Raw genomic sequence first — 27,517 nt, 5'->3', positions numbered from 1 at the left:
AACACTTCAGAAATGTCAGGCAGTCCTGCAGTGGAACCACAACACAACAACATTCCCACTGCATAGTTAGTGCCTAAACTGCACACATTATTGGCAACATGCACAGCCCTAACAGCAGGGAATCTGCATTTCACAGGTCTTTTAGATCATCCTTAAGCACATCTAAAGAGACCTCTGTTGTTTTTGTGACTGCAAGTGATGGTTTGACAGAATGTGATTGATGGTATGCAACCATGAGCTGGTGCTTATTTGCAATGGACAGCAAAATATTCCTGAAACAACCAGTGTGTCTGACCACCTTCTTGAAAAAGCTGTGTTTGGCCTCGAATCTCATTGTCCAGAGGGCAGCTAGGGGGCCAAATTCTCGAATGAGCTGAGGATAGTGCTCAACGAAATGGTGCTTGGGAATGAGCTTGTGTTGGGGGAAAACATCAAGGAATCTGCTTCGGTGTTCTGAAATGATGCTGTCAAGATAGCAAATGCTTTCTTCGGTATGGGCTGGAGACATGGCAAGGTCCACAATGTCTTTCAGTGTCATCAGCATCTGCCATACAGGCTCTTGTTCGGGTACTTTTAAACCTATAATCAGAGGCAAAAGACGTAACAAGCACCAATTTTCATGTGCGTTGCCCCCTACTGATTTTCGAGTCGAAATGTTAGCAGGAATGAGATGAGGGCGATTTGTTTTATCACTCCACTTGTATGGGAAATTGCAAATGGCATCATTCAGTTCCATGAGAGAAAAATATTTTTTCTTGATCAAGTTATCAAATGCCAAAGCCAGTTCCACTGGAACAATGCCCTCCAGCAGATCATGTAAAACATCTGGAGGGTAACCAGATGTAACGTGAAAATGCTCAAGTTTTTCTGTCAATGCACACTGTTTTTTTTACACCATAACAATGTGGGTGATCTGGACTAGACACAGCTGTCTGTACATGCTGTGTATGTTGATCTTTGGTTCTTTGATGAAAAGACCCAGATCTCACTTCATTGGACTGAAACTTGGATCGCTCCCCAACACAAAACCGGCAGACGTATGACCCTGCAAAGCTTTCGACATATCCTGCCACACAGTGCGCCCCCAAATTATCTGCCACCACACTGACCACAGTCCCTTTAATGGCTTTCCCTAACGCTGGAACAAAAAGACCATCTTTCTCCAAGCTTTGGATATCTGTTAACAGTGGCTCTAAAACTCGCTGGAATCCAAACTGCTTGGTGTCTTCAGCCTTACACAGAATTGCAAGGTAGATTGATGTCAATGTGGAACGTAACTGCACTGGAATGTTTCCCAACACCCAATAGACAGCTGTGACTTTGTGCTTTTTTCGAGATGTCCCAAGAGGATTACATACCTCAAAGTCATCAACGTACAGGATGAGACTCATCTGTTCTCCTCTACAGAGAAAAATTTGTTTTTTTGATAGTGAGATCCATCACGAAATGTCTGGTACTTAAAGTCATTTTCAGATTTGTTTTCACCTTCAAATGTGTTTTCTTGAAAAGACTTACTTAGGATCTGCACCAAGGAGGGCAATATTGGGACATACTGGAAGGTTTTGCCCTTTTTTTTATCAAGTATGTGTTCTTCTGGTTCAACAACTGAAAAATGCTTCTTCATAAATTCTCTTCTCTTGTATGAAGTTGTGAAAGGGCCACCTGTCCCCAAGGCATTACTTATAGGGTGTGTCTCACAAATAAGTTTCACTAAATCTGAGATAATGGCTGGATCCAGATCACAATTGTGGCTTTTCAAGGTGGACACCACCACATCTCTTAAAAGTGGACCATTTGCAGAGGTGGATATAAACTGAAGCTCATCTACTATTTCATCAATGCATTTGTTTGGGACATTGAACATGCTTTCCAACTTTAAAAATAGATGGCCAAATTTCTCTTTTATATCTTGAGACAACTCCTGTGGTTCCCCATCCCAAAGCTCTAAGCTCTCTTCCACACAGGTCTCATCCTCAGCAAACATGGGTTCATTAGGTTGGCTTTTTAATACTTCAGTTTTAAAATCCTCAAGCGTGTGTGACTGGTGTTTTCTGTGTCTATGTGTAGCAAAGGTGGAATAAATATTTGTACTGAAGTTGCAGTTTTTGAAGACACATGCAACTGCTTCAAACTTCCTTAAGTGGTTGTTAAGATGCTCAAAATACTGCTTCTCTGAATCAAAAAACCAGAGCAGCAAAGTAGACAAGTAAATGAAAGAGGTCCACTTTAGTGTGACCATCTCCACATGGTGTCGAGACAAATGGGTCTTTAGGGCATTAAATGTTTTAAACGAGCAAGGGCAATCAGTGTGAAGACAAGGGACTGACTGGCTGCGACCAGCATTTCCATGCTTTAGTCTGTAGTGTTTTAACAATCCCAACCTCTTCTCTGACTCAAAGCTACATATCTTACACATCCATCTCATGTTGTGGCACCTGGCACAGACAAATTAACCATCTCAAAATTAAACCAAACTGCCACACATAAAGAAATTATGTGAAAAGTTAAACCTAATCATTACTAATTTTATCTTACCTTATGTCAGTCGTGGAGTCCAAATTAGCAGTCAGAAGGTCCTATGTTCTGTAAAAAAAAAAAAAAAGGTTATCTATATGCTTTTCAACTCATTAGTGCCGTTAAAATGAATTTGAGTTAATGCGTTATTAACGTGCTAATTTTGACAGCCCATTTTGACATATATATTTTTTAAGACGTTAGTTAAGGCAGCAGGCGTGTGTTATTTAGGCGGCCGTCTAAGCTGTAAAGTGCTGTGGGAAATTCTGGACATACCTCCTGCCAGAAAAGTTAGTTAGCTAGCTAGCTAGCAGGAAAATACACTATTTGCTAGCGCAGCAAGCGCCGCTGCTTTCAGTGCGGAGAAACTGACTTAAGTAGGTGAGCCAACAGGAACGTACAAAGTTTGTTTCGCTTAAAACTTACCTTCATGGTTCCATATTCACTTCATCCCGTCTCCGTCAACAAGTCTGCCAACCGTCGAAAAGTGGACCATGTCTGAGAAAGACCGCTCAAATGTGGGGAGGGGCTTTGACGTCATGCTCCGAATGCAGAGAAGGTTGCCATATTCACTGATGTCACTCCATTACATTTTACTTGAAATATCAACTAATTAAGCCAATGAATTGGTTTAATGAATATTACTTGGACCGAATGATTCAATTTACATACAAATCTGAGGACACATAATTACAAACAATCACCAAGTAATGCACTACATGAAAAACTGCTATTTTAAAGTAATAGCACTGAATTGGTATTTTTTTGTAGAATTTATATAGATAATTGAAATAATAATTACAGGGCCAAAAAATCATTTTTTTCAGTGTACCATCCTCCAGTCCAGGCCACTCTCCCTCCCATTTCTCACTACGTTGCTATACAGCGTCCATTTGGTTGAACCACTTCCACTTTTCCTTGATGGTTCTGTAGTCACTGAAAATTATAATTTTTTTACTTTTCCCTACACTGTTGATAGGTCCGGTGGTAGCAGTGTCTCAGCTGTGCAGCCAACAACTGAGACACTTCCTGAAAGACAGTTTAGTTTCATTCGTCGCTAACGAAAGGAACGTCTGCACCTCATTTATTGACCACAGCGTGGTTTTGCGCACCAATTTCTTTTTACAATTCGAAAGTCACGTGAACAAATGATACTGCTATCGCTGTAGCTAAATTTAAAACTAGCGGGTTGATGTCCCGTGTTGAAAATCCAGTGACGATTCTCTCTGACCAATCAGTGATCTGCAGGGTTTTGATGTCACATTTAGTATCGGCTCTGCTCGCTTGGAACCTTGACCGAGGTGGTACTAAAAAAGGTACCAGGTACTATCCACATTTAAAAAAAAACAAAAAGCGAGCAGAGTTAAGTCTAGTTGTACCGTGCTGTGGAAAAGCCCCATAAGGCTTATCCAAGTGTTTGTGGGGAGTGAGGAAGCTATATTAGTACCTCGTTTATTGCATGTTTAACTTCATGTGCATTTCTCTCTATAAATTAACAAGATGTTCAGACAGTCTCCTTGCTGGTTTTTCCAACACATTCAGAATCATTACAGCTTAAGTGTCGCTGAGGCTCGCTTTGTGTGCGCTTGTAAAATGTATTTTTTAAAGGTTCATTATTACAGTTTAGTAATTCTCTGTAATGTAGAAGTGTTAGTAATGTTACTTATAACATTCTTTCTCAGCCCTGGAACTCAAACCATTTTCTGATTTCTATTTTTTTTAAAAGAATGGAACTGGTTCTGGCCACCATATCAGTAATCTGTGAATTTCCCCCCTCTAAAAATCCTATATTGGCCGGGCTCTAGACGATACACTGGAACAACAAGACCCAACGCAGCACACATGTTATTACACGTACAGTTACATTAGCGGCCAAAAGTTTGGAATAATGTACAGATTTTGCTCTTATGGAAATAAATTGGTACTTTTTTCACCAAAGTGTCATTCAACTGATCACAATAGTCAGGACATTAATAACATGAAAAATTATGCTCAGAATGTCTTAAACTACTTCAAAGAGTTTTCATCAAAAAATCCTCCATGTGCACCAGCTGTCAGTTTGTCCAGATACTCAGGTGACATCCTGTTGCACTTGCCATAGATGTGGCTGTCTTGTTAGTCACTTCTCATGCACCTTACAGTCTAGCTGATCCCACAAAAGCTCAATGGGGTTAAGATCCATATCACTCTTTTCTAATTATCTGTTGTCTAATGTCTGTTTCTTTGCCCACTCTAACCTTTTCTTTTTGTTTTCTGATTCAAAGGTGGATTTTTCTTTGCATTTCTTCCCATAGGACCTGCACCACTGAGTCTTCTCTTTACTGTTATACATGAAACTGTTGTTGAGCGGGTAGAATTCAATGAAACTGTCAGCTGAGGACATGTGAGGGGTCTATTTCTCAAACTAGAGTCTCTGATGTTCTTATCCTCTTGTTTAGTTTGTAAATGTGGCCTTCCACATTTCTTTCTGTCCTTGTTAGAGCAAGTTGTCCTTTGACTCTGAAGACTGCAGTGTACACCTTTGTATGAAATATTGTTTTTTTTGGGGGGGGGGATTTCAAACATTGTTTAGACTTCATTCCTCAAAACAATGATTGGCTAGTTTCTAGAGAAAGCTGTTTCTTTTTTTTTTTTTTTTCATTTTTGACCTAATATTGACCTTAAGACATGCCAGTCTATTGTATACTGTGGCAACTAAAAAACAAAGATAATTTTAAGCTCCATTTAACAAACCAAATAGCTTTCAACTGTGTTTGATGTAATGGCAAGTGATTTTCTTGTACCAAATTAGCCTTATTTTTTTATTTACATCAGTAATGTCCTAACTATACTTTGTGATCAGCTGAATGCCATTTTGGTGAATAAAAGTACCAATTTCCTACCGAAACAGCAAAATCTGTACTAGTGCTGCCCCTGACCAACGATATTCCTAGTCGACTAGTAGTGGTTAATTTAAGCCATATTAATTTAATTACTTAAATATATATTTTGGGGGCATCAGAAAATGGTTTGAGTTCCAGTGCTGTTAAAGAATGTTATATGTAAAATTTCTAACACTTTTGTACATTACAGAGAAATACTGAACCGTAATAATGAGCCTATAAAATATCAATTTTACAAGCGCATAGCAAGCAGCAGCAACAACAGCAAAAGCGGTAATGATTCTGAATGTGTCTGAAAAACCAGCAAGGCAACTGAACATTTTGTTAATTTATAGAGCGAAATGCACATTAGGGTTGTGCCAACAGGTGGTCAAACAATGGTCAGAGTAATCGCCAATAGCTGATGCCTTTGCCAGTGTCAAGATGATATTTGGCTCGTTTACCCTTTAATGTATTATATTATTATAAATTAATATTACAAATAATTCACCAACATAGACATGTGCATGAAGAAACACACTTTGTTATATTATTAAGAACAGATGACAGAAAAGCTGTCTATGTGGATGTATGGTATGCTGTTTGTACTGAGACATGCAGTCTCGTGTGAAAGGTTCCCGATGCGCTTACCTGTGGCTCCGGTGCATCTTTGGCGGCGGTGCGCCAGGGCGGTGTCTGCAGGGATCCGGCGTTGGCTCAGGTGAATCCCTGCGTCGAGCTGGGATGGACCGGTGGGTTTGGCTCCTGCGCGGATGGTGGACTGGATCTTCGGCGTGATTCGCCGGGGGGGCAGCGGTTCGCGTCCGTGGGGAGTGCATCTGCCGTTTACGGCTCTGGGCTTGGTGGCGCTTCTGTGCGGCGCCTGGGTCTGGACGGTTCAGGGTTTCGCCCTGGTTCACCGAGTGGACATCCTACGGCAACGGAAGCGGCTCCCGCGCCTGTGGGCGGTGTAGCGGGGAGGCCCGGCGGTGGTGGTCTTCGCGGAGCCGGCGTGGTGAGCACCGCTAACATCCACAAACTCTTTGCAGTAAATAAAGCAATACGCATGAATCGGAAGTGGAAGGTTGTTCACACTGTAAACAATGCACGCATAATCTGGGATCAAAAAGTCAAACCAAAAGGTCTCTTTGGCGGACATCTAAATATCCGAAGTTTAAAATCAAAAAGCGATCAAATTATCCACATGATGACTGAATCAAATCTGGATTATTTTTGCCTATCCGAAACTTGGCTGCACAAAAATTCCCCTACTGCTGCGCTTTTAGTTCCGGGGTACGTCTCCTACAGGAGAGATAGAGCTGATGCCAAAGGGGAGGGGTTATGATCTATGTGAGAGATAACATACAGTGCAGTGAAATCCAGTGGAAAACCCCAATTGATCTAGAATGCGTTGGGTTAAATTTATCTCTTGCACCTCAGATGTCTCTCACATTATTAGTCTTATATCGACCACCATCTGCTAAAATAGACTTTTATGATAAGTTTAAGGAAATGTTAAAGCAGTGTGATTTTAAAAAGGAGGTTATAGTGATGGGTGATTTTAATCTACACTGGGACGATAACAGTACAAGGAAAAAACTGCAGCAAATTATGGATGGATTTAATCTTGTCCAGATGGTTAAAGGACCAACACGGATCACAAACAATTGTAGCACCCTAATTGACTTAATCTTTACCAATCATCCGAACGGATCACAAAATCATTCAATATGTTAACTGGTCTCTCAGATCATAACATGGTGCTGATAACAAGAAAATTAACCAGAAAGCGATTTGCAGCTTATTCGGAAAAAAGGAGTTCATCGGCATTCCAAGGAGCAACCAAGAACAATTTCACACAGCAATAAAAAATATGAACTGGGACACTTTATTAATGGACAATGAATTGGAAATAATTAGTCAGAAATTCACTGAATGCTTACAAACAAAAATTACAGAATTTGCTGTGACAATTAAACACAAAAACAGAAAGCATTCTTTTCCCTGGCTCAGTGATGATATCAAACAATTAATGAAAGACAGAGACAATGCCCTTAAAACAGCCATAAAGTCAAAACTATCTTGTGACAGACAAAAATTTGCTTCGTTACGGAATAAAGTAATAAGACAATTACTGAAAAGCAAAGGCAGACTTTTTATTACAATTATTAAAAACTGTCATGGTAACTCAAAAGCGATTTGGGAACAGATCAATAAACTAACAGGTAAAACTTCTTCTAGTAATAACTCAATACAACTAAAGAACAATGGGATGCTTATGCAGGATCCATCTGCTGTGGCACAGACACTAAACGAGTATTTTGTTGATTCTGTTGATACCATAGCCAAAAGTTTCCTGTGAAACATAACAACTTACCTGTTATTAGTTCAGATTTGTTAATTGAGCCCCACTACATCCAAAATTTGTATCCATATCTGATGTGGAAAAGGTAATTACACAGCTTAAGTCTTCACGAGCAAAAGACGTGTATGGGATGGACACACTCATGCTCAAACGAATAGGTCAGTCAATTTTGGGACCACTAACGCACATCATTAATGTGTCACTAGATCAAGGGAAATTTCCTGAATCATGGAAACTTGCTAGTGTCATTCCTATATTTAAAGGTGGTAACTCCCTTCTTTCATCTAATTACCGACCTATTAGTATTTTGCCAACAGTATCCAAAGTCTTTGAAAAACTGGTTGCTAAACAAATCACCAATCATCTTAATTGCAGTTCTTTTCCTTTGCACTCAATGCAGTTTGGTTTTAGGGCTAATCATTCCACAGAGACAGCAATATGTTATTTTCTAGAAAAGGTTAAATCAAATATGGACAATGGAGGGGTAGTGGGAGCAATCTTTTAGATCTTCAGTAAAGCATTTGATACAGTTAACCATTCAGTTTTACTGCATAAACTTCATGCATTTAATTTTTCCCCAAAATTCATTGACCTCATTAAGTCATACCTTTTATCTCGTTCACAAAGTGTAAGAATTGACCAATATAGTTCTACCCCTTACCATTATCAACTGGTGTTCCACAGGGCTCAATTATAGGTCCAATTCTTTTCAGTTTATACATTAATGATTTACCATCTTTGTGTAAAAACTGTGACACTTTGATGTATGCAGACGACACTGCTGTCTTGGCCTATGGAAAATCCACAGAGGAAGTTGCCTCAAAACTTACAGAGGCCATGTCACTGATCTCAACCTGGTTAGAGCAATTCTGTCTGCAATTGAACATATCTAAAACAGTAGCAATGTTCTTTTCAAAAATAATATAAATATAAAACCTGAAATTGTAATATCTGGAGAAAGATTACAGGTCGTCACAGAATATAAATATTTAGGACTATATATAGACTCTAACCTAAACTTCAAAACTCACATAAAAAAGTTAGTAATAGGATTAAGTTCAGTCTAGTGAACTTCAGATTCATTAGAGACTTTCTTTCAACAGAAGCTGCTAAATTATATTTCTTTTCTATGATTTTATCCCACATAACATATTGTTTAATAAGCTGGTCCAATACTCACTCTACAACAATAAAACCATTAAAAACATTATACAAACAATCATTAAAAATACTGGATAAAAAACCATACCACTACCACCACTGTAGTATTCTGAAGAAATATCAGTTACTTACCTGGGATAATTTAATTAAATACAAAAACATCTGTTTAATTTACAAAATCAGACATGGTCTAGCACCTCCTCCACTATGTGATTTTATAAATTTTAGATCTAGTGAGATTAGGGTAACCAGAGGGGCAGTGAGGGAAGACTGCAGTTATCCCCCGGAGAAAAACAGCTTTTGGTCAGTCTGTTTTCTCCGTAAGAGCAGCGCAGCAATGGAACTCAGTGCCTGAACACATCAGAGAGTCCTTGTCATTCTTTTCATTCAAAAAGAATGCAAACAAATGGCTTGTTGAGAGCCAAACTTGTAGGCACTAATGCTTTCTGTGTACACTTAAACATTGTGGATTTATTTATTTTTATATGAATTGTATTTTTTAACCATAATGTGTTGTATGTAATTGTATTTTTGTGATTTTATACTTGTGGTTATTTTTAAGGTTGCCTTTTTTACACCCGGCTGGGGGACTACCGATGAAAATTAGCACTTCTGAGCTAACTTGGGTACATTTACATTGTTTCAATGTTGATTAATGTACACTGTCCCCTTTCAAATAAAGAGAGAAATGAAATGAAAGGTTCTCACTTTCTTTGTTTCTGTTTTTTTTTTGTTGTAAGAACAGTATCGTCTATGGGTGCTGCAAATAGGGTTGCAACGGTATGAGATTTTTACAGTACGTTAACTGTCTCAGAAAATATTGTATACAGTAGGCCTATTACAAAATTATTATCAGTTACAATGACCCTTAAAGAGTGAAAACACAAGTTTTTTTTGGGGGGGGTTGAATAAACACTTATAATTTAAACTTGACACCATTTTTTTAGTTGAAGTATGTGTAAAAAAAAAACAAAGTCTCCCATTTTGAAAATAAATAGAACTAGTAAGAAACAGAATTATAATAATAAACAGAATTATAAACAAATAATTAAATTGCATTTAACTATAACATGTTATATAACTAAAGCATGTTAGTTTATATGTTAACATAGAATGTTAAATTAACTACTAAATGAAAAATAACATCAGCTGTGTGAGCTTTTAAAGTAATGTCCTATGATTATTAACCTATACTGTAGGTGCACGTCAGCGCAGCCAGACTGCTCCTGTCTGTTCCTTTAACTCATTGGTTCTCAACTGGTTTTGCTTCAAGGACTTTATGTTGGAAATCAAGTTGTGGCCCGCCATAGTAAAAATGTAACCTTTATTTAATGTTTCCTGAGTTGCATTTCATTTTATGTTGCATAGTTTGTTTCATGGTTTTCAAGTACAAGGACATGCATCAAGTGGCATTATTTTTGTTGTTGACGTCAACAACAAAAACGACAGGAAGTTTCCCCCTTTTAAAAATTGAAGAGCATATTTACTTATATGAGCCCATTATTATCCTGTTTGTTTCCTAATTTCAAGCATACATGCATATTATACAGGAGGAAAGACTTCTTGTTACCATGGTTAGGTCAGTGTAGCTAGTCTTTAATAACGGGCCTTTCCACTGCACGGTACAACTCTACTCAACTGGACTCTGCTCGCTTTTTGGGGTTTTCCACTGTGTATAGTACCTGGTACCTGATACTTTTGTTTTAGTACCACCTCGGTCAAGGTTCCAAGCGAGCCGAGCCGATACTAAATGTGATGTCAAAATCCTGCAGATCACTGATTGGTCAGGGAGAATAGTCACTTCCAGCGTCACTGGATTTCTGACACGTGACATCAACACACTAGTTTTAAAGTTAGCAACAGCGATAACAGTATCATTTGTTCACGCGACTTTCGAATTTGAAAAAGAAATGGCTGTGCTGATTTAAAGTTAAACATTTTTAATTATTGTTATATATTTTTTATTTTTATGCTGCCTAAATGTGACTTTTGGACCATCAAAGTGCCGGTACCCGTGTACTTTCATTATAAAGACCTGACAGAGCTTCTAAAAAATATTTTATTTGTGGTCTGCTGAAGAAAGACAGTCACAGGCACATCTGTGATGGAATCAGGGTAAGTGAATAATGAGAGAGTGTTAATTTTTGGGTGAACTATTCCTTTAATTCTTCATTTTCATGGTGATCTCTTTTGCCGTTTAAATGCATTAACATTTTTCATATTTTTATAACAATCTCTTGTGGTGTTTAAATATATTTAATTTCTTTATATTTTCATAATTATTGGTCTTAAGCAGAGAGGTAAATTCCACCAACTCTCTAACAAGAAGTGAATCTGAATTGCACTCTCTCTCCATGTTTTACACGATTGGCTGTTTGCTGCAAATGTCACTAATTCATGTTCACGAGCGTATGAACTTCTCTTAAACTCTGGGTCAAAGCCTGAGTTGACAGAAAGTTGATGAGCATCATCATGGTACCAATTAAGTAGATTGGATTGGTTTGGTTTTGCCAACTCAACCAATCCTGGAACCCTGAGGTTGCTCAACTAGCTTCACGGTACAGACCCCAGGGAAGGTGTCATATGTATACAAGCGTCTATTGGCATGTGTCAACTTGGTATAATCTGTGAGCTCAGAAAAAGATTATCATCTTAAAGGATTACGTGAATGGAGAAGCCATTGCTCTGCCCGTCGTTGTGTTCCGGTATATACCCAACTCAAAATGAAGAGTTTAAACATCTCATTAATGTACTCTTAATAGTGTTTCTATCATTTCCTTAATGATTGCTCATAAACATCCGAAAACTATACCTGTTAGTTTCACATAAACATAAGATACAAGGTGTGGCGAAGGTGATCTGTACAATGTGTTGTTAAAATAGAAGTGGTTTGTCCTTGCTTTGGGTGTGTACGTTGTGCTATGTGTCAATAAAGTGGGGCTGTGTACTTTGAAGAGTAGCTCTCAAAGCACACCAAATGCATGGAATTAAATGTGTGGATGCATAATTTTATTATCTATTTTTCCTGTTCTTCAGCATTAAATCATGGCTGATGCCAAGCAGCCTTCTGACAGGCCACAGAGGAAGATGTCCACTACAGGGGACAGTTTATACAAGGTGCTGGGCCTGGAAAAGGGGGCCTCAGCGGAAGACATTAAAAAAGCCTACAGGTAAGTTAAACACTGTTGTGACATTCATTTGCAGTTCAGCATTATTTGAATTCTTGCTTTAATTTAAAGTAGTATGGATCTCTTCAACCTGTTTATTGAAGTATTCGGGAATGTGTTCAGCAAAAGCAAGTCAACTGATTTCACTGTCATCTATGTTGCTATCACATTGTCAGTTATTACTCTATGAAGATTAATTTAATTTATAATTGTTATAGTAAGGGCTGCCATTTTATGAAATTTGGCTGACAATGTATTGTCTAGAAAATAATTGCGATTTTGACCATTATTTTTCTAGTTCATTATTTGTTAGTGCTTTCATGATTATGACGATTAATTGTCATACTTGGTGTGTATGTGTTTTTCTATACAGTTTACAGGGTTCACACAAGGTCATTGAAGTGCCTAAAGTACTTGAATTTAGCTTTTGGAAATTAAAAACTGGAATATCTGGAAAATTGCTTTGTTTTGTTAAAGTGCTTGAAATTAAATCAGACCGTTTCTTACATGTAATGTGTGTCCATCAAAGATGAGATCCACACTCCACTTTCATAGAATAATGTGTCTTTTAATATCACTTTTGTTCTTTAGTCAGATGAAAAGTAAAAAGAAATGTTAATTCTAATCACACATAGCACGGTTGTGCTAAAAAAATATACTATAATATAACTATAATTCTCTCTCATTAATAAATCAGCCAAAACACCTGTGCTGAGTCTGCTTGTTGCTCTATTAAAATGTCAGTACTGTTTATTATTTTATATTTACAGGTTATATATATATATATATATATATATATATATATATATATATATATATATATATATATATATATATATATATATAAAAAAAATAAGATTTTAGCCACACAATATGATGTATGTTCTACAGAAAACTGGCTCTGAAATACCATCCAGACAAAAATCCAGACAACCCAGAAGCCGCTGACAAGTTTAAAGAAATCAACAACGCCAACTCGATCCTCACCGATGAGACCAAGCGCAAGATCTACAATGAATACGGTTCAATGGGGCTCTATGTGTCTGAGCAGTTTGGAGAAGAAAGTGTCAAATACTACTTCTTCATGTCAAAATGGTGGTTCAAGGTGAGATGCTTGTTTCCAATTTTCCTGTAAGCAGAGCTCTTGTTTCTTTCAAGTAATTTACTGTCAACAAATAGTCTGTTACTGATCGTCTGTACTGTACGCTCCGTGCACTGACCTACACTTACTTTCCATAGTGACAGATATCCATTTACTCAGAGATGTTTTTAGTGTTAGTACTTCGATACCAAGTCAATACTTAAATATAAAAAGATGTAATGATAACAGTGTTTCTACAGTACCGGTAGTACCAAGCACCGACTTAATCCGATACCCACACACTGTCTGACTGACACACGACAGCTTTCAAATGCTCACACAGTTATGAGCGTGTGCTATGTTACTCCACTGAAATGGACAATTAATCAAATTCAAATTGTGATGTGTCCTAATGTGATTAATAAACTGCAAAAAGCTGCAATCTTAAGCCCTCTATACACTGAAGGATTTTTACAATCCTTTAAGTTTGTTGCTTGCCAGACTTTACAATATGAAAGCATTGAGATTGCCATGGCACACTGTGCGACATTGTCAGATTGTACGATACACATGGTAGACGACTGTGGTCCTAATCGTCCCGATCAGTAAATGTGAGCATTGCAGAATAAAAGCGAAATTAAGGAGTGTTTTTTTTCTTGAAAGTCAGAGCATCAGCATTTCCGTTGCTCCAATACCACTCCCATCACGACTAACATATAAAAGAAAGCCTGGTCACTAACAAACTAAACATTGTAAGATTGCCTATTTTCCCCTACGATGACAGAAATCCTTTAGGATTCCCGAAATTTGTCTTCGACGCCAGAATCATGGCAAATCGTACAGCGTGCACAGTGCTTTAGTCTGCTACGTGCTGTATATGAATGTGTGAAGCAGACTGCTCATACACCGGAAACTCCAGACATTGAGAATCATTTACATTGTATGGGATGACAAAGCAGAGTACTAACACACTGTGAAGTGCATATTACATTTAGACTATATATTTATATAATTATATCAATGTATATAATTATGTATATAACACTGGCAATGTAGTGAACTGTTTATATGGAGAAGTGAAGCTTGCGTCAAACCACAAGTCAAAATTAAAGCTCACATTGTAATAAAAACATGTTTCAAAATAAAGTCTATGCGCCTAAAATTGAAGAAAGCGCAACAGAAATATATTACAACTGTATAGTAAAAATTTTGAATAATAATAATGCAAATTAAGAAATATATCACAAGCAAGAGTGCATTTGTACTGAATAAAATGGTCGAGACTTGTATGTTGAAAAGTAAAGTTTTATATTTTAAATAAAACCATTTTCAGAAATGCCCTGCTTAAAAACACTTAGTTGTGAAACACAAAGGAATCATGCATATTTTTTTTATTTATTATTTTTATTGAAATTGAACTTCAAATAGGCTAAAGGAATGGGTTAAATAGCACCTTACCATATTTGCATGTTTTTGTTGTGGTATTGATATTGAGAACCATGAAATTTCACTTGTATCTGTACCAAGTATTGACATTTTTATACTGTGACAACACTACTTGTTTTGATTGAACCAGAGATCCCTGTTTTCAGTTCTAATGCCAAGCTTTGTTCTCTTTGAGATGCTTGGTTCTGTTTTGACTTTTCAAATGATGTGCACTTTGATCCACCAGGGATCATTTTCTCGAAAATGCTTAATGCAGACAGCAAGACAGCTGAGCCTGAGTAAAAGGCATCAGCTTGTTTTTATCTTCAAAGCTATTAATAAAGACTGATGCACATTGATTTTATAAATTATTTCCATTTTGTTTCTGCGTGGAAGCTTTCAAATTTATACAAAAGCTCCTCAAACTTCCAAGCGCGATCAATATAGGGATTGACCGACTTGGAGCAAATTGTAGCTGGTGGTAGCAGCTTGCAAACTTGCACTGTCGCTGTTTTGTTAAGTTGCCGATATTGTTTAGGATGTGTCTTTCTGAGAGAGCCGTCTCTGATCTAAGGTCTGTCTCATTACCTCAGGCAATGGTTGTATGCTGTGGAGTCTTCTCCTGTTGCTGCTGCTGTTGTTGCTGTTGTTTCTGCTGTGGGAAGTGCAAACCACCAGTGGAAGATGAGAACTACCAGTACGTGGACCCAGAAGACCTGGAAGCCCAGATCAAAGCAGAGCTGGATGGAGGAGGTGAGACTTAAGTTAGTTGGGAAGGTGTGCCTGCGTGCGTGCCTGCCTTCACATCAGGAACAATAGATTAAATTCATGTTCATCCCTTTCCTGCATCCTAAAAGGGAAGAGCCAAGACGAACAAGGAAAGGAAACGAGGATTCATAATTTTGGAAATGAGAAGCACACTATGACAGCTGACACAAAGGCGTTTTTCCACTGCAGGGACATTTCCTAGTTAATGGAACTATGTAGGGTTCAAGTTGTTTTTCCTCCATGTAAACTAGTTCCAAGTAGAGCTTAAACCTGAACCAAACCAGGAACGTTTTTAGTACCTACCAGGCTCTAGACTGAGACTATAATTGTTGCAAATGCGACCAAAAATAATTGATTGTGACAATAATTTTAAATCTAGTCGTGATTGGTGACAGTTATTGAATACATCTTTAGAGCACCAGTGTGTCTCGAGCCGTTTTTTCACCCATTCTGTTTCTGATGAGCTCGCTGCACCGCGCTTAACAACATAACACCACGTGAGAGAGTCGTGTAAAAATGACACTCATGAATGGGATCTTTTTCATGAATCATCCGAAAAGAACTGTGGGTTTGAACTCAGTAGCTCAGGTTAAGTTTGAATTGGATTCACTTTCTCAGCGAATCAGCCTTCAGTGAGCTCACAACTGGGAGTTCAGACATTTCAAAATTATAGTCCCATGTGTATTCTTGAGAATTAAAAGTCCTGTATTGTGTACCACTTTTTTCCTTCTAGTAATTATTGATTGGGATTGGAGTAGCACAATAAACTGCTACAGGGATTTCATTCAATTTGCACTCTTGTTGTCTCTGTGCAAACATTCATTGATGCTCAAGAAGACAACACTACTATATGCTACTAAATAAAAAAATATGTTATCTCTTATATTTGTATAAATTATGAAAGGGGTGTGAACATTTATGAGACAGAAGGGAATGCAAAAAATAGAAAATATCAGACTGCCTCATCAAGTTAGGCTTTGTTGACCACAACATTAGTGTCCATTTAAAATAAAGAAAATTAAACCAAACTACAAAGAAAATAAGATCATAATAACAATTCACATTTTATGTTTGCACATTGTATAATATTTATTTTCTATATAGTTCACTCATTCTGCTGTTCAGTAATTTAAACCTTTACCTTTCTGCGCTGCATCATTTGTACAGTTGTTTGCACCTTTTAAAGATTTCACTATTTGCATTAGGCGCATGATCTCCTGTTGCTTTCTATCTTGTCTTCCAAATCTGAACACATTTTGTCCAAATGAAATTTTACACAAAACAAGAACACGAAAAAACAGCCATCCATTGTTTTTGATTGAAGTGAGTCGGCTCTGCTTTTGTCGGATTAAGTTCAGGCGTCTTAAGTTATAACAGCATCACATACTTGGCTAAAAGCTTATTTACATAAAGTTACCGCTTTCTGTGTCCTTGTTGATTTTTTTTTATTTATTTATTTATTTTTATCTTTACTGATTTAGTTCCACACCGAACAGATTTTTAGTTCAGGTAGTAGTTCCACCATGAACGTGGTAAAACGCCTAAAATCTGTGTCATTGTAGCCTTGTAGATCTACGTTATTTATTTATTTTTTATGATTTTTACATGTTTAGTGTTTATCTGTTCTTTCAGAAAACGTAATTTATGTTGAGCAGTGAGCACTGCTAACCATATAATTTCTCTTTATTTTAAAAGGAGAGACTCCCTATGTTTTACTCTGCAATGGTTTCTGCAGTCTGGGCTGAGCCACGTGATCTTGCTCAGGTGGCAGATACAGCATGATTAAATACAATTTACACAGATCAAGCAAAAAGACAAACACAAAGCTAATTGTAACTCAGATGTTGCATATTTAGTGTTTTTGTTGATTTGCTGTCTGAGGATTGTTTGTTAATGGTGCTCACTAAGGCAAGAATAAGTGTTCATATGGCTCCAAAGTAGGCATGATCAATGCAGTTTTGATGGGTGAAACTTGCTTTCTTCAAATTGTGGAGACCTTTAACTATGAGGTGACTGAATATCTAAGGACATATTTTTCATAATCTGTGGAAAGATGGTGTTATAATTGAAAATTCTGTGTCACCCATCACCTTCAAATGGTTCCTTGCATTCTGTATTAAAAGGTCTAGGTCTGAAGAGTGGTTTAGTGTATGAAAGTTGGTGTACAAATTTGTCTTGAACTTTAATACTGAAATGAATGACAGGACTCATTTTACTTCTCTGGCCTTGACCATTTTTCTAATGTTCAAGAAGCTTGTATATCAGTCAACTAAAAAGTCTGATTTAAATTATTTATAGAGTGCAAGTTCAGAGCACAAGATCTTTGGTCAATCCCATATGTTATCTATTGAGTCTAAATTTAGCATGAGCATATTTATAATAAGCTGGTTGAGTAGAAGAAACATTCAGGAGCATTACCTGTTTGTCCCTACTTAAGATATGATTAATTTATGGTTCAAGTCTAAATAATATGCACGTCAAAGATGCCAACTTCAGCATTTAAACGTGCCATCTTTATATTTTATGAACATCTTCATAAAATAAAACGTCTTATGAACAAACATCTTTTGTGTTGCACACAGACCACAGTATATCATACAAATATTTACCTTAACGTGTTGTAAATGTAAACTAAGAAAATTAAATGATGATAAATGGTTTTAAGTGCCCCTCAACTTTAAAGGTATGAACTGCCAATATGTTTTGGCCTCATAATTGACCATCTCTTTTTACCTGACAGGTGAAACTATAATTATCGTCCAGCCTATATCTAGTCCTGCTCCAGAAATCTCCATTGAAACTGCACCGGATTCAAAATGACTTGTAAGGCACTGAATAGTCATCGACTGCATGAGTCATTCCATTGTGAATGTCTACCTAACACTTAAAAATAACACTGCATTTGTCTGATTCACAGCATTCCTTGTCTCGCACTTAGATTTGGTTTGTTGTGCAGTGTTTGGTCTTTGTCTCTTAAAAAGCCTTTTAGTTTCAGTCATTGGATCTGGTTTTCAAATTCGAACTTTATTGAACACCATTAAATCACACTGCATGAACAACCTCTTGGTTGATTTACTGAGACTTATTAAACAGTGCTTTCACAACCTGTTACTATATGTAAGTACATCAAATATTTTCACTTAGAAAATGTAGGCAAAGAAAGACCATGCAATGAACTGAATCCCAAAGCCAATGACCTGCATTACATATACAGAGACCCTAAGATGAACAGAGTTATGTTTGCTTTACTAGGCCTGTGCATGAATTTTAAGCTTTGCATGTGCGTGCTCTGGATGTTCTTGTTTTGCATTTTAAAGCTAAGCCTTTTTTTCCAACAAGCACACTGGACTTTCTGTAGGTTTTAGTGTTTGGATGATTAGGAGGTGTAAGCACAACCCCTCACACTTTAGCTCATGATTAGAGCAGGGAAATAATTTATATAAATATTTGATCAGAATATCAAGGCATATAATGCAGTTTTCAGGATTTCAGAAAATTCTGTTTATAAATTCCTTCTTGTCATAATTGTTGTAGTCTAGTTCTTTTTAACAATTGGGTGATTCTTCAATTTGGTGAACATTTCTGTCCAACACTGTAAAAAAAATAAAATAAAACATGTCTTGCATTTATTATTAAATACCAGCAGCTGTGGTGCCAGAAATTCACCATAAAAATACTGTTTGAAAATCATGTTTTAGGCATGATGGGGCACCTGTATATTTTGCAGTTCACTACCTTTTATATTATAAAATTTTATAAATGTAATATACCAATCTTCTGGAACTACAAAAATTTTAATTAATTAAGTTAATTAAGAGTGGCCCTTCCAGGACCAATGACCAATACATATGTAGAGACTGTGCACAGCGCAAACATAAAACCCCATCGGGGTAATGCGTGTGACAATAAAATAATGCAATAAACATTTATTAACATAACATTAAAGTAACATAACCCCCCAATATACATAAGAAGATATACACTGATGAGTCAAAACATTATGACCACCTGCCTAATTTGCCGTGGGTCTTACATGTCCTGCCAAAACAGCGCTGAACCACCAACCCTGCAATTAGTGGCCATCCCGCTCTACCACCTGAGCGACAGCTGCCCCAATAAACCAATAAATGTTTTTTTTTTTTTTTTACTAAAATAGTCATTTTTTAATTCTTTACTAAAATAGGCAATTTTTTTCTGTAAAGTACTATAAAGCAATAATTTTGGTTTAAAATGGTTTTGAACTTCTATTATGTCTCTTTAATGACTTTTTTTTCTGAATTGTAAGTGTTAGTTCAATTTGAATTCTCTCTCTGTCCCTCACCAAAACTTTTGAAAATCCCCTCTACAGTGCAAGTGTAAAGAAAATAAGGACAATTTTTTTTTCAGAAGAGCATAAAACCATATCTTCAATTAATGTTATGTGTAAATATTTTTTTTTTTTTTGTGACAAAGAATAGCTGTTGCTTTTAAGTTGTCAGAGGTACCCCTAATTGAAGAATCAGCTGATTATGAATGAGTCTAATTAATGAACAATCAGGGCTGTTATGGCTTTAAGCAAGTTTCAGTATCCTTGTATTCTTTTTTAAATATGTAATAGTTTTTGGTAAATTCACTTTTTGGTGGTTAGAGGATGTTAGAAGGCCAGTGAGTTCAAACGTGAGTCAGCAGGAAATGGGTTTTTTGTTGGAGAGTTTGCGTCAGTGTGAAAAGAGCTGTCAAAGCAGGTGAATTTCATCGATAGAGATGTAATCAACACGAGCTGTCTTGCAGCAAGGCACCGCTGGCCTGTCACCACCGCCATCTGCTTACCAATGTCATCTTCATTTCACCTCACATCTCCATGAATATTCTGTTTTACCTAGCTAACATTGTGTCACTTCATTCATGGACATTTTTTTTTCTTTTCTTTTTTTCCTCTATTATGTAATATTCTTGCACCTGTAAGGTTTTGCAGATTTATTTAAAAAAAATTTCTTCAATACATTTCTAGGAATACTGAATTGTTATTGAACAGATTAATTATGAAATTCTCTCTTATCTCACCCTTTGCTGCACATGGATGGTGTCTATTAGTGGGTCGGTGATTTGGAAGAGCTGCATCGTGGAAGGGAGGTACGTTCCTCAGAGCAGAGCTGTATTTCCTGGGAACTGATCTAAATGTACATTTATCACTAAAAGGGTTGGGAATCTATAACTGGTTCTTATTCATGTGGAACGAAGGCCACGTTCACATGTAAAAACACTGGTTTTGCTAAGTTGACGTCTTTCATCCACACTGGAATGCAATATTTCTCTAACAAAAATGGAGACTTTCAAAAACACTTTCTAGTGCATCACACTTTGGGAAACGATAACGTTAGGATATTAAAAATGAAAACATTAGTGTAGATGTGGCCTGAAAGAATTTAAGAAACTAGAATTGCTAAAAATGATCAGAACCAGGTTCTTTAAATTCCTTGTGATTCCATACCTATTCACTACAAAGAAAGAGCTGTCCTAGAGTACATTTTATGAGAGATATGACCCTTCCTGTCAGAAAGTCTCCCTTGCACGATTTTCATTAAACCTTCATGCTCTGTACATCTGTCTGTCTGTTCCTCAAAGACAGATAGGTTTATGCAAAACAGGCAAATAGAGTGCTTTTATCTGCATGAACCCATTCCTTGCTTAATTTCCTTTCACTTTATAGTAGTGTTGGGTTCGAGTCCACCTTAGTCGAATCTGAGTGTTTCAACAATCAAGTCTAAGTTGAGTCTGTGTCCAAAAGGGCCCGCGGACTAAAGATCGAAGTTCAAGTCCGAATGAAACTGTTCATGAATCTGAATTAAAATTGTAACCGTAAACTCAACATCAATATTTTAAGCTTAAACTTCACAACTAAGAAAAACAGTTTGTCTTTATAAATGTGACAAAAACACCTCTGTTGCATTTAATATATATATTTTATGATTAGTATCCTGCTGAGCAAACTTCAAAGTGGTTTCAGAATGAAAGCAGATGCTTTGGGTGTATGAAGGCATAACTGTCCTTTAACAATTCTTATTGCGTTCTGTTGACATTTTTAATTATTTGTTGCTTTTTCCCCTCCACTCAAACATAGACTAAAGAAAGTCAAAAGTGCGTTAGGGATAATTTTAAATAAAATTGACTATCTAAAGAAATAATAGTCTATTCTGAGATTTCTTTCTGAATCTTTTTTTCTCTAACTGCCGACTGATTTGCTAAAACATACTTTACGAATGATTCAACACAGAAGTCATTAGCACTCATTGAGAAGTTACATCTCACGATTTGCCTGCAAATGCTACATCTAAAAAATACTGGAAAAGCCCACTTATAATATTGGGGCCTGTGGCAGGGCGGGGGGCGGGTCGTGATTATACACACCTGGTCCCTTATCAGGCTAATTAAGCCTCCGATAGGGATAAAGGCCGACTGCGTTTACGGACATGTCCGTCATGTGTGTTTGTGTCCTTCGTCTAAGTTTATTATTAAAATATTATTTATTTCGTCAAGCCGGTTCTCGCCGCCTCCTCTCCATTGAACTACGTTACAGGGCCATATCATCACTGACATGATTTTCTAGTTAATTTGCAGGAAACCACACAATGCAGGGCATTTCTGCATGTTGCTCCTGTACCTAAATACCTGATGTATCAGTGTGTATCTCACAGCAGCTGCCACATAAGATATAAAAAAATATAATAATAATTTGATATTTGCTACGCGGCAGCCACGTTGGTTTGCAATCAGTCTAAAATCTTTAAATACCAACCGAAGAAAATTTCATTGAGCTTTTCTTTTAACCGCAAAAAGATGGAGAATAATAATTTTGTGTCATAAATTTAACAGAATTGTCCTTCAAAAGTGTCAGAGATATGGGCTAAAAAAAAAAGACGTTCAGAAGTTACCCGGTGGTTTACAATAAAAATAAAATAAACATTTAAAAATTAAAAATAAATTCAACTCGTAACATGAAATTTTGCTTTATACACAAACTCTGTCATCGAATAATACATTTATTTTATAGTCTATAATTAAATTATAAACTAAACATTTCACTGCCCAAAATATCCTAATATTTTATTGTGCATGGTTGAATTTTGTTAATGGTGGAAAAATGCTGTAAAAGAATGTATTTTAATAAGCTCGTCAATACTTTGAAAATACTCAATCAATAATAAATAGGTGCTATTTATCTGTTTAGGGTTGCTGTCTGCTTTAGCAATGGTTTTTTCACCATCTATTTAAAAAGTTGCACATTTAATTCATCAAGTTATAATGGACCAGTTCAAGCTGACAACTCTGCGTGGACCACGAGAAAAACAGAAGTCTACATGTGTATATACATTACACCTAAAAAGACTTAATATCCAATATTAGTACTGATTTTATTTCGATATGCTGTTTTTAGTAAACTGTGAGAGACATGATGTGGGTGACTTGACTCAATGAAGTTCTTGATTTTAAGTTTTTAACCATGATGAAACCGCAAAATGCGAGCACTGTCTTGGCTGCACAAACGTCACATGCAATTTCACCAGATGTCATGTGTAGTGTGAAACTGCTTTTTTTTTTTTACATCAAAATAAGAATGTATATAACAAGTTAGTCTATTTGAACCTTCTCCCAGTTCATCCATCAGTTATTTTGTAGCAACAAATGGAATGACTAGTTTCTAAGAACCACTGTGACAAACTGTTAAGAATTAACACTATCGTGTGGTATCCTGATACTTTAGCTGGTATAGTATCATAAGATCTGATTATGGTATCGTGACAACCCTAGATTGTAGATATTTCCAGTGGATGTCAAGTAAATATTGTGTGAAATTTTTTTCATTTTTATATTGGATATATTCAGACTGTAGATTTAACATTTTATTTTGGTGCGATTAAATAACGCAGAGTAGATCGTAGAAACCATTGGCGTCAATGGTCGCTACAAACAACTTATGCTTGCAATGCTTTTATGGAATTAATGTACAGGGCTGCATTTCCCAAAGTACATACTGTATTTTCCTACCATCGGAGCAATTCAGGCTTTGAGGTTCATGTAACTGTGTTTATATGAGCTGTGTCTGCAGGGGGCATTCGGTGCACCTCAAACTTTTACAAGCAGCTTAGCCACAGTATGAGAAAGTGTGTGTGTGTGTGTGTGTGTGTGTTTATATAGTATATACATAGATGTTGGTTTGGATATACTTATATTGTGTGCAATTTGATTTCATTTTCTATCATTAAATATGACGTGTTGGTATTTATGTTGTCCACTCAGTTTTTGAGAATTCAGATTTGGCGTTGGTCGTTGAAAAACTCAAATCTGTCAACCCATTCGTTCTAGTTTTGCTAAAACAAACGAAAACATGGTTGTCGGTTCCTAATCCTGTCCTTGTTGTTTTTATTGTTTGTGTGCTTGTAGGCTCAAATATCCCTATTTTGGTCCAGCCCACTTCTACCGTCATCACCTCTGAGTCCACGAATATTGCAGCCAGCCAGCCTGTGTACAACACCCAGAAATGAGCCACCTTCCTGATCCCGGTTCGAGTCATCAATGACGGAGACCTGCTGAGGGACTCTTTAAGGCACCTGACCTAGTGTGCTGACCGCAGGGCATCAAGGCACCAGGACATCCAAACTCCGCCATAATCTAACCCTGACCCACTGGAAACAAGTGGCAATTTGCAAAAAGACAGGGAAGCCTCTGCCAAGCTCACTTTAACTGTGTCTCCATTGGTGTGTATCTGTCTGTATGTCTGTAACCATGCATTGATTATATCTCAAAATTAATATAGCTGTGAGACTGGTGCCATTAGGCTGTGCTCCAGGAGGGGGCTTTACTTAAGGGTGGTGTTCTGTCTGGTTCTGACTATTTATTTATTTTATTTTGTGCTTTGGAGTCGTTCTCTGGTAGAAGCATGGATGTGAGTGGAATGATCATATGAGTGCATGCAAAGCAATAACAGCATGCTTCTACTAAACAGCATTGGAACATGCGTGCATACTTCCTCCCCCTTTTGCGTCTTAAAGTGGTAGTTCATTTAAAAATGAAAATTCTTGTCATTTACTCACCTTCATGTTGTTCCAAACACTGCATGATGTTTTCCCTAATGTTAGCCTCAGTCACCATTGACTTTCATACAGCCATACAGATTTGGAACAACCCGAGGATGAGTAGATGACGATTTGTTTTTGGTAAACTACTCATTTTTATTAAAAAAAAAAAACCCAAAGAGCCTCAACTTAGCAACTTTTTTTCCAGTCTGCTTTTTAAGGCTGGTGTATTATCTTTTCTGTTAATATCTCAGGCATGCGGTCACCTGTTACATGCATTTGCATTCTGATTATATTTCATTTCAATTGAATCAATCCATCTGACGCAAATGGCAACACTTTCTGACCAAAGCCAATGTTAATGCCTCAACCGCCATGCAGATGTGTCACGCTTTGTAGTCAAAGCAATGTGCTATGGTCATTTCCCTAAAATCTTTCAACAGCAACACTTGAAATTGCTGTTGAAAGATGTTTTTCTATGCACTTTTTTTCCCACTACCTTCAAAGGAGACTTCAAATCACCAACATATCAACTGCAAAGGCTAGAATAGCTGTAAAAAGCTGTAAAATGTCAATTTGTGGGATCAACCCTTATTTTGGTAAATGCAATGCCAAATCATTCAGCAAACCTATGCTTTCTTTGTGTTTTAAGGACATATGATGACTAAACGCAAATATTTTTAATAATCTTATTTATTTTTTAATATATCAAGATTGAGATTAATATGTATGACGTTATGACTGACGTGATGCACTGTGTAAAAGTTAAATTACAAAGTTTTGATCTGAAAAGCCTCACCATTTTAGCAATAAGGAAATGCCCATTGTGTTAAATGTGAAGGACTCAAAAAGACTAGTCAGGTAACTGAGGCATCCCCAAGTATGTCAGTATGTTAGATTAAATGCCAAATGTTGTTTTCCCTTAAATATTTCAATGGCAATAGTATGTACTTGCCTCTGCACTGGATTATAGACCTTTTCATTTCAGTGTACTAATATAAATGTATGTAACTATTTCAAGTAGTGCATGGTCCTCTGTCTATTCTAGTTGTTATTTTGGGGGGCATTTTGTTAGTAAAAATGGGTATTGCTTTTATTGAATAGACTAAAAACATGCCAAAATATTGAGATATGAACACGGAAATTCAATAGCTGTAAAAATTTCTATTTTTTTTTTTTAAATTATACATTTCCATGCTCACAGGATCAATGAACCACATAAACGAGGCCCTTTTCTGCAATCAACTAATATATATCCATAATTTAATTTTTTTTACACATTTAAATTTTGCCACTTATTTAGGGTGCAATGATAATTTATTTTAAAAAATTTCAGAGGTGTTTGGCCTCTGCACTGGTGCACATTAAGTTTTATGATGCTGCAAAATTGTTTACGATAAGCTGTTAGGTGATGAGTTGGAACAAATTGACTTGTATGTGTGTGACAAAGAACATCAGCACAGTTCAACATGCCATGTCTTGAAAACCACAGTTATTCCATTGTTACGTTCCTCCTGTTTTTACTTAACATGATTCGTTATGCATCACATATTTCATTGTCTCTTCATATTATTGAATCTGAATTAATTAAAATAATGGGGATTTTTAAATAAGTGGTTTTTGAGTGAATTTTGTGATTTTAATTATTTCTTGTTTTATACAACATTGTGATCTTGATGGTTAGATGACACATCCACCAGGCTTTTAGTTAAGGTTTTAATGTTGTAGCTGGGGTTACAAAATCAATGCAATCTCATTTCTAATATATGGGTAACTCCACACCACAGGTCTATGTGCTATAGTTGTACCCATAAGTCTGTAATCAGCTTAGTGTACAACTCTACACAGATGCTTATAAACTGTTCTGTCAAATTGCTCAACAGGAAGTGCAGTCAGATTGAACTGTGGAAAGTGATGGTTTTGTAAACGGTTTGATTGAAGTGTGTGTGATGAGACAATAGCTGCAGTCTATAATGGTTTGGCAAGATTAGGTCAAAAATTATTTGACAAATTTCTTGAAAGTAAAAAAGAAAAGGTAAACCAGACCCTAAAGGTTTCATTTGGCCCGTGATAATATGGGCTATAGGTTTGACAACTTTACGCCACATGAATATGGATCGCTTGAGTATTTTTAGCTATTTAATGGGGGGTGGGGGTTATTCGTTTTTAATATACATTAGAGTTTGTCATAAGCGCCTAACCAAAAAGTTTTAAGTAAATTTTATTTGAGAGGAAACCATGGGCTGGACGACCAGCATATTTCCAGTCATTCAAACCTAGTTCAGAACCACAGTAAATTAGAAATGGACACTTTGCAGTACTAATAATAATTTTATTTAAAATTTTATTGGGACTCCTATAGGAAACCACTCCTACTGAATTGATGTATACAGTGTATTTAATAAATACTTATTTCATATAGGTTTGGTTTTTAGGCACTCAGAATATGTCTTTTGTATTTGTTTTTCACAGCGAAAGTCTCTAGTTGCGAAGTGGTCTGAAATCCCAGGCATGAATTCAGGGGGTATTTGCTCTGTGATGCACCAAGATTTATCATGGCCTAGCTTTTAAGCTGCATCCACCAACTGCTCTCTTTCTACCAGCACAGCCCCCAATCTCCTCAAATAACAAGTGATAAAACTGCTTGGAGGAATCTGTCTTCTACCCCTTTCTCACTTGACCCTAGGCCCCTACACTACAGCACTTAGTGGGGACTCTTAGTGGTATCAGGTGTGTGCCGTTTGGACTAACCCAAGCCAAATATATCCACAGGACAGCACTCTGCCGTTAGTAAGTGGCTATCTGGGGGAAGACTGGCACTAGAGAAGTAGATTAGAAGCAATCCGATGACTATAAAGTAAGAAAGTTTCTGAATTTTGTTATATAGACTGAAGGGGATAAACAAAGCAGTCTGGGATGCACTTTGCTCTGGGCTTCAAATCAGCAATGGGAGACTCTAGTTCAATGGAGAACCTAGATAAGCAGCTCATTTGTCCCTTTGAGATATTTACCAAGCCTGTGGTTATCTTACTCTGCAGGAAGTGTGCCAATTATGTTATTCAGTTAATTCCTATTGGTTCATTTTATTACTTAAGGATAGTGTCTTCTTTGCCCAAACTAGG

General features: G+C 36.8%; 1 protein-coding gene across 3 annotated transcripts in view; it reads left to right on the top strand.

The window, feature by feature from the left end:
* The window catches only part of LOC127624248 (dnaJ homolog subfamily C member 5-like), a 35,341-nt gene extending 8,645 nt beyond the window's left edge, over positions 1–26,696 (top strand). The window contains exons 2-7 of one of the 3 annotated variants that reach the window (XM_052098984.1): positions 11,938–12,071; positions 12,960–13,173; positions 15,168–15,327; positions 18,083–18,165; positions 20,416–20,454; positions 23,764–26,696. In XM_052098984.1, coding sequence (XP_051954944.1) covers positions 11,947–12,071; positions 12,960–13,173; positions 15,168–15,327; positions 18,083–18,162 — 579 coding nt within the window. In that variant the 5' untranslated portion in view covers positions 11,938–11,946 and the 3' untranslated portion in view covers positions 18,163–18,165; positions 20,416–20,454; positions 23,764–26,696. The remainder of the gene's footprint in view (positions 1–11,937; positions 12,072–12,959; positions 13,174–15,167; positions 15,328–18,082; positions 18,166–20,415; positions 20,455–23,763) is intronic. The other 2 variants (XM_052098986.1, XM_052098983.1) reach the window with 2 other exon arrangements.
* The last annotated feature ends 821 nt before the right edge of the window (positions 26,697–27,517 follow it).

The sequence above is a fragment of the Xyrauchen texanus genome, chromosome 30, assembly GCF_025860055.1.
Source record: "Xyrauchen texanus isolate HMW12.3.18 chromosome 30, RBS_HiC_50CHRs, whole genome shotgun sequence".
NCBI lineage: Eukaryota > Metazoa > Chordata > Actinopteri > Cypriniformes > Catostomidae > Xyrauchen > Xyrauchen texanus.
This window is presented reverse-complemented; position numbering and strand designations above follow the sequence as displayed.